General features: G+C 32.0%; 1 protein-coding gene across 3 annotated transcripts in view; it reads right to left on the bottom strand.

Annotated features, from left to right (window-relative positions):
* Nep2 (M13 family metallopeptidase neprilysin 2) overlaps positions 1-12,133 on the bottom strand; it is a 54,015-nt gene that overhangs the window by 7,736 nt on the left and 34,146 nt on the right. For all 3 annotated transcript variants that reach the window (XM_012280680.2, XM_012280679.2, XM_012280681.2), the window contains exon 2: positions 1,917-2,065. In XM_012280680.2, coding sequence (XP_012136070.1) covers positions 1,917-2,065 — 149 coding nt within the window. The remainder of the gene's footprint in view (positions 1-1,916; positions 2,066-12,133) is intronic.

Here is a 12,133-nt window from a genome sequence, read left to right on the forward strand (position 1 = left end):
ACAGACTTGAAAATTAGAAAATATAGAATTTTTTAATATTTTAAATAAAACTTTCAAACTTGAAAAATATCCGAATTCCAGGATACAAAAATCGATAATATAGAATTCAGCATCATAATTGCGTCTAAACATTTTTTAATAATTTCACATAAATCTGACTAGAGATCTATATATTTTTCTTATATGGTTCCAACTTCATAACGATCCTGGCGCAACAAGTAAATTACAGAAGACGAAGTTAAGTGCTTCCATCCGTTTCTTAATACGCCTCATCATGCATGCCTCCGTTTGGTTTTTCGCGAAAGCAATGCGTAAACAATGCGTCGATTCGCGAGTAGAAATCAGCATATAGGTCGCACGTGACATTGATTATCGATCAAAATTTACGACACGTAATCCTGTTCGGTCAGTTTCCGCGTACTTGAAATTCTTCGCTGTTCATTTCTTTTTTCGACATATTTAAAGAACCGTTATCGGTTCCCTTGCAACAGCATTTACGCAAAACACATTTTTAGCCGACAGTTCGAAAAAAGAACGAAGAGGTTTTAATTGAACACTTCAAATAATCATTTGTTGATGACGTACATGATCTGTGGGAGCAGTTCGTAAATAATTGTTGAGAAAGCTATTTTTACGTTGGTTTGTTTATTATTCGGAAATCGATGAATCTGACGAATGCTTCGAAGTACGATAAGATAATAATTAAGTATTTTTAGAGGAAGATAATATTTCAGTGAGATATGGAGATCATTTTGTCGAGATGGTATATTAATTGATGTCATTAAATAGTGTTAGACAACTCAATGACAAGGAAGTTCTAATGAAACACGAGTGTCAATCGCGACAATTTGAAGCGTGTGAACTATAAGGCATGATAAGAGCGACGAATTAATCATAATTGCTGGAAAAATCTTACGTTTCGATATTGATCATATACCTTAACGTGTAATGGTCAAATATCTAATATAGATTTTTCATTTTTCATGATTATAATATCTTTATCAATCGTTAGTAATTATAATCTTATTAGATCGATAATTAAATGCAAGACCTTTTAGCTTTTTCAAAATAGTTAGAATTTTATTTCAAATATTTACAAAATTACTACAAACATTGTGAAAGATTGGTTCGAGTATCGCTGACTTTAATCGAATTTTGTGTATTAAAAATCTGAAGGTCGCTATTTAATTGTCAACCTAATATAGTCATCCTTGTATATTATGTATTCTATATGTTCCTTGTTAACTGCAAGAAGCACGTGTCAATAAAAAGCATTTGCGTTGCAGCATCTTGTTAGAAAACGTCCTCATTTTTCCTTTAATTGAAATAAAAAATCGCTCGTTTTATTAACATTTATCACAACTCGTTTATTAATATATAAAATATTTCTAAAACTTCTGAATAGCTTCTGGAAATGTTTTATATTTATCTCAATAAAAATTCGATTGAAACATCATCGTAACTTACAAGCATAGAATATTGCATCGTGTTCATAAATAATTGCCTTTCAGATAATTATGCAAGCAGGATTACAAAATCATAACTCCTTTATCGAATACGTAATTTCTGTGACACAACATTTTTAATCCTCCAACTACATTTTACGGTGCAATGTTTCTAAAACTTTTAATCGATCAACATATAAATATTAAAATAGTACACATCTAAAACTATCATCTAATTAAATTTATGCGAGTTAAGATAAATATTTAAATAAATTTAATAATCGAGTTAAATTTAATAATCAAAATAATATTCTAATAATTGAATGTAACGTTTATATTTAAATTAATGAATCAATGAATTTCAGCAGCAAAATAAGCACTAAAAGTTTTAAATAATTTATAATTAATGTTCATGCACTTATAAGACTATTGTAGGCTGTTGAATAAAAGTGTTTTCCCAGATTTTCTTACCATTCCTTGATGACGTGCTACAGGTTGCAGTATTTGCAGCCAGAACACCGAGTGCAACCGCTAAAGCGATGCACAAAAGCACCCCGGAAACTGCAATCACGGTCAAACCGCGTTCCAACGCCGACCGCCTCTTCCACCATGTTGGATTTCTGTAAAATGATACAAAACAACCGTAATTAACGCGTGTTCAAACAAGTTTTCTAATCGATGCATACTTTTGTGAAGGCAACAAGCCCGTTCAGTTATTCCGTGAGCACATTCTCAATCGCAACCATGGGAAAGTTTTATGTTACTTTTTGTGACACGATCTTAAACTTAATTAAAGTTTATGAAATAAAGCGTATATAATGTTTATAATTTTAGTGTAAATTTATATAATTAAGTAGTGATTTTTCGAAGTCGTTGTGTCTCGACCTATTCAGTGAATTTATACGTGGTTCATCAATATTTTCAATCGATTTGAGTATCACGTTTGAATTGAATATCGTTGTCTTTAATATTTTCTTTTAATAAAACTCGTCGGCTATAAAGCTTGAGTTGTTGTCCCAACTACTGAGAAATGATATAAAAGTAATAACAATTTTATAATCGCATAAAAATAACAAAATATGATTTTCAACAGTTTCTATCTCTTATCATTTTTATTTTAATTGCGATGTTTATCGTGTAAACAAGTAATCGTTGCTTCTGAAATATTACAAGAAGAAAAACATTCCAAGATCTTGTCTTTCGCTGATTCACAACGCTAAAAAATTCTGAATAACCTTTTTAACGTTTCAAGTTTGTAACAGAGTTCGCACATAATCGTAGACAAAATGAATTTTTTCTTATTTGCAACATTGAAGAGTCTTTGAGGCTCACAGAGTCATACTAGAATTTAGGACCTAAAAGATTAACAAAAACTGACTCAACATAAATCTCAATCTTTTGTGAACGAAATTAACTTATTTAATTTGAAAAAGCGACGTCCTTAAAAGAAGTTGAAATCCTTGAACGGGGGCTCAATTCACCTGTCGTTAACGACGCACTAAAGAGTATCAATATTGTTGTAATTTTCTTTGATGAAACAGCAGGTAATAAAATCCGTTTGTTAATGGAAACACGTCAGTTTTATGTGAACACCTCACGATCCTTGAATTTTATTCCGAACTAACCGCGCAAACGATCTTGCGGAAAGAGGACCGACATTTCCTGGAACAATATTGCATTTTTAAGTTTTAGTTAAACTGTTTTAGTTTCGTACAAAAGCTTCACGTTTCGTTAGGTAAAGTTTTCCCTTTCAAACTCGTTCGTTTCGATATATACGTGTCTTTCAGCACGTTTCAAGAGTATCGACGATAATTGAAGCAACAAAATGTCAAACTTCAACAAGAATTATGCAATGAGACACGTTTCGGTAACGATAATACCGAATAATAATTATGTATCCGTTTTATAATTGTAACTGTCTTTTACGTAAGTTCAGTGATTAAGTATCTGAAAAATTACATTCACGTGAATCCTCTCATAAATAATCATAAACTGCAATTACGCGACGGTTGTACAATCTCATCTTGAATAAGTGAATCGCCGCGAACAAAACACAGTCGCAACTCTTTGAGTTTTTTGTTTTCAATGGTTTTGTTTTTTTGCGCAAGAGGTACACCGAACTTTTTAATGGGTAAGGTGTTTATCTTCTAAAATGATTTTTTTTCCTTATCGATGTTATTCAATCTTTTCAGGAAATTAGTCATATATGTTAAATTCACGTACGTCACCTCACGTTATCCTAAACATTACATTGTCATACTAGTATTTTACTATTTTATTATATCATCATACTACTATTCTACTATTTCATTATATCATCATTCTACTATTCTACTATTTTATTATATCATCATACTACTACTCTACTATTTTATTATATCATCTTACTAATATTTTGCTATTTCATTATATCATCATACTGCTATTCTACTATTTTATTATATCATCTTACTACTATTTTGCTATTTCATTATATCATCATACTGCTATTCTACTATTTTATTATATCATCATACTACTACTCTACTATTTTATTATATCATCATACTACTACTCTACTATTTTATTATATCATCATACTACTACTCTACTATTTTATTATATCATCATACCGCTATTCTACTATTTCACTACACCACCATACTAATCTTCTACTATTTCACTATATCACCATACTAACCTTCTATATTCCATTAATTCCACTATATTTCTATACTATTGCATTAACATTATAATCTCACTACATATTTTGCTATTCCACTAAACCGAACATTCCTTCTCCAGAACATTTTTTCTCAGCATACTATTGGGGCCAACAGGTACTTGAATTTATTATAATGCATGTATATTATATTTCCTGTAAGTTTCTTGTTGATTATATTTATAACATACTAGAATTATTTAGTTGTTAATTCTACCTAGATAATTTATCTATTTATTTAATTAACCCCTTGGCATACAAGTTTTTCAGCAGGTGCGTCAGAACAGCTAATTATTACTGCAGCGTTAAGGTAAATAAAGAATGTTGAAATGTTAGGTGTATTTTGCATTTAGCGATCTTTAATTATACAAACTGCAATTAGTATCATACTCAATACTCGATTTTTATGCAAATGCGATTTAGTTTTGTCACATTTGAACTGTAACGTGCGTCATGAGTTGATGTTGTAGGACAAAGGGTTAATTTAATTAATTTATTTATTTTTCTTGTTATTTACAACTGTAAATGGAAATGTAAATCATTTAGTCTTGTTAGCTGCTACACAGTGTCTTTCAATTTTAATCAATTAAACATTAAAACTAAATTTTGTAATCTCACTGATTCCAAGAATGTTGCAAATACTGAAAATATATTCATGTCCATTAAATTTCAAAGACAAGATAAATGCCTCTCAAAGTAGTTTCACTCGAAATTTCAATTCGAATATTAAATCTATAAATATTTACAAATTCCTGCAGAACTAGCACATTTAATAAAAAATACGAATAATCAATTTTACGAGAAAGTGTTTGCTCTCGAAGCGTGTTAATAACCGTTCTTTTTTAACTTAAAGATTAAATTAAAATTCATATACGTATGTTTTTATATGTTTATGAAACAATTTATTTAATCGAAACTGTCTGATCATCAAATTCTTGACGGCATCGTTTTTAGCACATCAGAGTCATGCAAATGACTGCTTTGACGTTCATTCTGAATCAACCTCAAAAGTATTCGTTAAAAAAAAAAGAAAAAAAAAACGCGTCAAAGAAGCGGAAATTCTATTAACGTTGTATAATTAATAGGACAAAGAGGCGCAGACTGAAAAGTAAAAGAATAAAGATCTTTGAAACGAGACTTTTCTCGTACGTATTTTACTTATTCAGACTGTCACAAATCGTTTGTATTGTCGTTTGCTACAAAATTATTTATTACATCATAGTACCATATTACGTAATTGCCTAAACGGTCTTATGTAATTGCAAGTGTTCCTTCGATGAAATTGATTCGATCTCGAACGGATACTTTCTGTTTTTATTTCGGTAACTGCGTCTTTGGAGACTTCAAGATAGAAATTGTGTTCGATGTAAAAATTAATTTTACGTTGAATTCTCCTTCACAGCACGAGAGGGTAATTTTAAATATATTTCTTCGACTGGTATAAGAAGAGGGTAATATTAATTAAAATAGACAAAACTTTTTACTTCGGTACATTGATAAAAATATGTAAAACATTGCATAATACCATATTAACATAATATTTTAACTTTCTTTGTCTGTTTTAATATTATAGTAACTAGTCAGCTCTGACTGACGCTCTTGACAAATAAATCATAGTACAACGGGTTAATTCACGTATCAAAATATTTTAAAGCAAGTAACATATGTCTCAGCATAAAAATAACATATGAAATAAGAACCATTCCTAAATATTTTCACAAAGTTTATAAAATAGATAATGTAAATATACAGTGATCACATATTCTTAAAGACACGAACACCTGCAATAAATTCACTTTTTTCCGTCACAGATATAAGTACCTTTACTGATTGCGAAAAAGGAAGAACTTTCGATTGGCATACAAGAACCTACATTGCGATATTGTTGAAAATTTTAAACTTTGTTTTTTGAACGTAACACTATGATTTACTGTAGTAGAGCTAATGGTTCGCTGTTTTTCTCGAGGCAAATAATGGCGGCGAAACGAACGCGTTGAATGTTGAAACCAGTCTCGACGTACTTTTTTCAGATCGATGTCCTATGGAACTCGATTACCTTTCGATAGCGAAAAGTAACTCCAATCGGTGACCAACCGTGAACCGACACTACTAATAGACAGTTTCCTGAGTTTCCGTACACGATTATTGTGAAATCTATTTAAGTATATTTATTGCGCCAGACGGACTAAATCTCATTTCTCCGTATTCTATTTTTATCCCTCATTTTATAATTTACGATATTTCTTTTTTTAATTTTACTAGTGTTTATCGATTGACAATTTTGAATGTTTCAATATTTCATTTAAAAATTGTTTTGATGAAATGTTCTTTATTACTTTGGTTAGGTTAGGTTATTTGGTGCAGGTAGGTTAGGATATTTGGTTAGGTTACTAGGAACATGTTTTGAAATTTAAAAATTTGAATAATTGAAACTTTAAGAATTTGACTAAATGAAACTTTAAAAACTTGACTAATTGCAACTTCAAGAATTTAAATAATTAAGACTTCAAAAATTTAAATAACTGAAACTTTAATAATTTTAATGATCGAAACTTTGAAAAATTATAAATGAAAACTTTCCAGACTTTTAAAATTTGCAGGTCTAGAAATTTAACTTCTCAGAAATTGAAATACTTGAATACTAGAATATTTAAAAATTTAGAAACACAAAGATTTGCAAAAAATTTGAGAATTATTGCTACAATTGTTACGTGTACCAATATAATTCTGTATTTAATAATCGCGGTACAACTATGTTAAATAAAGTTGTATACATCTTCAGCAGATCGTTTTCTAATAGATCACAAGCTGCGATCGTAGTAACGTTAATCAACAAAGTACAGTCCAAGGCTAACCAGGTTCAACTGGATACCTATAGTTAAAGGAAAACTAGATATTGACTGTCTAGTATAATGAAACGTATTATACTATAAAACTCGACGATCCTGTCCACTAAAAATATCATATAAGTATTGCGATACGTAAATAAAAATACTACGCAACTATAAGCTTATAAAATTATAAAAGGAACAATGTCTGCATAAAATTATAAAAGGAACAGTAGCTGCATAAAATCATAAAAGCAACAATGTCAGCATAAAATTACAAAAATAACAATATCTAGATAAAATTATAAAAGCAGCAATGTTTGCACAAAATTATAAAAGCAACAATGTCAGCATAAAATTACAAAAATAACAATATCTAGGTAAAATTATGAAAGCAGCAATGTTTGCACAAAATTATAAAAGCAACAATGTCAGCATAAAATTACAAACGTGCAAATCTATTAAAGCAACAATGTTTCCACAGAATTTTCTTCTACACGCTATGAACGCACAATAAAATTACAAGGCATGAGCTCGCTAATTACAATCTTTAATACTGTTTCATTTACTGTATTTCTTACTGTAAAGCTTGTTAAATACCGTAATTTTTAAGATGGAGTCCCGTAGCACGTCTCCTACTTCTATTACAATGTATGTATTTAATTAATGCTGCAATAAATAATTCATGCTGAATACCGAAACAGCATTCATTGTGAAAATAAATATTAGTACGTTACTATCTTACGTGACTCATCCAGATATAACACTTTAGTCATTTTTCATGGTTACATAACTGATAATTATTTATTAGTTCTATCGAACACAGCTGTGCATTTTTTATTTAAAATTATCATTCGTAGTTATCAACATTAGTTTATTTGACTTCTAAAATTAAGGTCTTAAAGCAACGTCATTTTACAATGATAATTTTTACAATTTTTAATTGTACTAAAAATTTAGGCATACTAAATGTACTGTCTATTCGAATTGGTTAAAAAATCAATTTTTTAATTCTATTTTCTTGAAAAATCTTGGAAAAGTATTTTCTAAATACTGTTCCATTTGCTGCTGCTTTGCTTCGAATACCTTTTTTTTAAAATGATGAATTAATTTGCAAATTTTATACAGCTTTAAAGTAGTTATCGTGCATCAAGATTATAAATATCGACAGTTTCTTTACAAGGAAACTTTTCTATTTCTTTTTCTAGAGAAATAAAACTATTGTTGCATCCGAAGTGATGATACAGAGAAACTACTATAATTTCGATAATAATAATCGTCTCAAAAATGTCGCTTCTGACATAATCACAAAGCTTCAACAAGACAATTATCTCGCAGCTCGCCTAAAATCGACAGTTTCGAGACATCCACTTAAAAAGTCGTGCACGTAATAAAGGTAAGTTTCATTTATCGCTGTCCATAATGCAGACAGAGGAGAAATAATGTTCGCGTGGCTGTATAACTCGGGTATATTGACCTCCTCCAGGGACAAACGTGCATCGGGACGCCGTGCATCGCGTCGTACAAGTTGGCCCAAGTCAACGGCCAGTTGAACGTTCGCGGGAAAGCTAAATGCGGGTCGACCAGTCGGTCAAGGAAACTCGTTCCTGGGGAACTTTTGCGTCGATAACTCGCACGAAAACACATTTCCACGGGACGATCGAATTTCCGTGCCATTAGTCCCGCTACGAAATCGAGCGTGACCGATTCACGACGTGAGAACTCGGCAACGATCACCCTGACACACTTGTCGAGTGCTCCAACGGTGAAACAATCGAACCGGCATCGTGGATCTATTCGATCGATAAAATGCCTGATGACGATAACGATCCTTCCACGTTTTTCTACCAGAGAAACACGAATTCTTTAAACACGTCAAAAAGGTCCATAAATTTATTTCACGTAGTCGGCTGAAATTGTTCCACCTGCATCGCTTAAAAAGCGTGGTGCATCAATTAGTAATTTTGTTTTAAATTTTAGTACATGGTTTTTGTATTTGACTGGTTCTTCTATTTGGTTAAGCTAGGTTAGGTACAATAAATGCTACAATAAATATGACAATAATAACAAATAAATTAAAATATATTCACATAGAACATTGTTCAAAGTTAACACATGTTACAATGTGAGATAAGTAAAATATAAGACAGAGTTGCAAGATAATGAATACATAATAAGTTAATATTTTGAGCTACAGTACGAAAAAATAGAAGTGCTAAGATATAGAATAAAACATTAAATAACAATGCAAGCTGTTACAACTATTGTAGATACTATAGGAAATATGAAAAACGTTGTAAGAGTTTCGCGTTCATCTACAAACGTTAATCTCTATTGAAGCGGCAAAGGGGAGGTCAACCCTAATTTCGCAGCATCTGCACCCTGGACGACGGAATTAGGGCCTGGTCGATTCTGAATTTGTCGCATCGATGATCAGCCAATCGTGTTTCGTTACAAAACGTCCATTTACTAAAACGATCTAAGCGACCACCTTATAATCCCACATGAATAATCTTATGAGCAGTCAGTTCCTTAGAAATTCTAATTCAAGAAAGAACCTTGGAAGAAACAAGCATGAATCGAATGCTTTAGTGCACAGTCGATAATGGCACGGTGTTAAGCCATCCATGCATACAATTTAACGTTCAACGATCTTATTCCTAGTTTAGATTCGAGTGGAACGAAAATCGTTCTTGTTTAAGATGTTCTTGGATAAAGAGGTTCTTTTCTAAGGAGATTGGAACATTTTCGAGTTGCTTCAGATCTTTTATTAATTTTTCAGTTATTAGTGCAATTATTTATAGAATTAATTTAATTGTAAGTTATTGAAGTATGCTTGATGTAAAATAGAATATAAGAAAATTTATCAGTGACGAAGTAGAATATTTCATTATGAAGTATTCGTATTGACATATATAATATTTATGTTTTATGAATATTTAAAGTTCTTAACTTTAACGGTAATATACAATAACTGTTTCACGATTATCTATGTCATTCTTAATAGTAAAAAGGTTAATAGGTTTGTATCACAGGGTTTTTGTAACATACATCGTGAAGTTAAAAATTTCCGAATTATAATTAGCACGTGATGAAAATACCATAAACTACGAGGACATAAGAAATGACAAAATCCGAGTCACGAAATCGTGACAGGGATCATTAAAATTTATTCATTATGTTAAAATAACAACAAGTTCCGAACTTGAGAATCAACAGCGAGATCGTCGAATGAGAAACGCGACCGCGAAACCGTCTCGAATCGAAATGGCATAATACGAGCGTGATTCGCATAATAAACGAATCGTGTCCCTTATACGTGTCCACGATATTGCTTGACCTTCCTTCGGCCTCCTCACAATTTTTCCTTGCCGAGAACATATCAAAATATATTTATTTAAATTCAATTCGAAGCAATGTTTCAATTTTCACGATTACGCGATTCCGTGTCTTTCACATCCAAGAACGATCTTCCCATTTGTCTTCGGACAAATGAATTACCCTCGTCAATTATCACGAATTACACGATCGTTTCATTTCCGTGAATTACGCGATTTATCCGTCGTGACCGTTAAATCGGCGCTTTGATTCCAAGTTCTTACATTGTTCGCCACTTTACGTGAAAACGTTTCCTCAATTTTCTAGTTTCACGCGAACGTCGCGAGAATTCCCTAGAATTTTTCTGTCCGACGGTTACATCAATTTTCTCATTGAACAGGTCAACGTGGGTGTGAAACGAGATCCTTATCTTTTCAAGAAAGAAGTCTCGACGTGTTACACCGATCTTCGTCGCGGTTTTCAATGAATTCGACCTGATCCGGGTTTCTCGACCGACCTCTTTAGCGGGAATTTGTAAAACGGACCTCTCGTTCGACTGGGCACACGCGCGTTCCGGGTGTACGCGATAAGGAAACGCAAACGACTTCGCCGAGGCGAATAAAAATTCGATGGTCAACTCTGAGGTACACCTACTTCCGTCAGACATAGTTTTCCGCGGTTACAAGGTGACTGCAAATTTCTATCGAGGAAACTGACGGATGGGAAGCGGGAAGATGACGAGGTTCGATGAGATTCAAAGCGTTTGGAATGTTCATTGTTTTCTTTGGAGGAAAATTTTGTTATGGATGTTTTGTGACTTAAGAATTTAGACGCAGGTACTTTGTTGGTCACTTTTTGATGTTCGAATTTAGGAATAAGGGAAGTTGAGAATTTGGAGGTTTTAGGATTTGGGAATTTAGGAGTTTAGGGATTCAGGTATTTGGAAATTCAGGAATTTGGAGATTCAAGAATTTGCGAATTGGAGGTCTTGCAAATTGGGGAATTTAGGGATTTGAGAACTTGAGATCTTGCAAACTTGGTAATTTGGGGATTTAGGGCTTGAGAATTTGGGATCTTGCAAACTTGGTAATTTGGGAATTTAGGGATTTGGGGACTTGAGAACTTGGGATCTTGCAAACTTGGTAATTTAGGAATTTGGGAATTTGGGGATTTGGGGACTTGAGAAATTGGGATCTTGCAAACTTGGTTATTTTAGTAATTTAGCAATTTGAGAAATTGAGAATTGGAGAGTTTGGGATCTTGCAAACTTGGTAATTTGGGAATTTGGGAAATTGGGGATTGAAGAGCTTGGGATCTTGGAAACTTGGTAATTTTGGAATTTGGAAAATAGGAGATTGGAGGACTTGGAACCTTGCAAACTGGGTAATTTTGGAAATACCAGAATTTGAAAATTTAAAATTGAGTACATATACAAACCTAGTTATTTGGAAATTTGAAACTAAAAAACTTGAGAGTTGAGAAACAAAAAATTTTAAAAGTTCATAAAAGTATATAAATACAATTAATTTATAAATCATACAAAATTTATTTAAATTATATTTCACTTACATAAACAATAATACAGAAAACAATGAATGATCCAGTAACGAAGAATGAAAAGCAGTATTTTCTTAAAGAATAAGTGAAGTATAAATCTGTCATTGGAATATAGATGTGCTTGCACGATTGAACAGTCGTTTTGTAGTACTATGTGGAACAGTCACTTCCTGTAGAAAGTAACTCGCCTTTTATGCAGAAGCCAAGGAAATGTGCTTAATAAGACAATGATCTGTCGGTGAACACAACCGGTTATGCACAAGCAAGTATGCAAACGAATAACG

Source organism: Megachile rotundata, chromosome 1, assembly GCF_050947335.1.
Source record: "Megachile rotundata isolate GNS110a chromosome 1, iyMegRotu1, whole genome shotgun sequence".
NCBI classification, from domain to species: domain Eukaryota; kingdom Metazoa; phylum Arthropoda; class Insecta; order Hymenoptera; family Megachilidae; genus Megachile; species Megachile rotundata.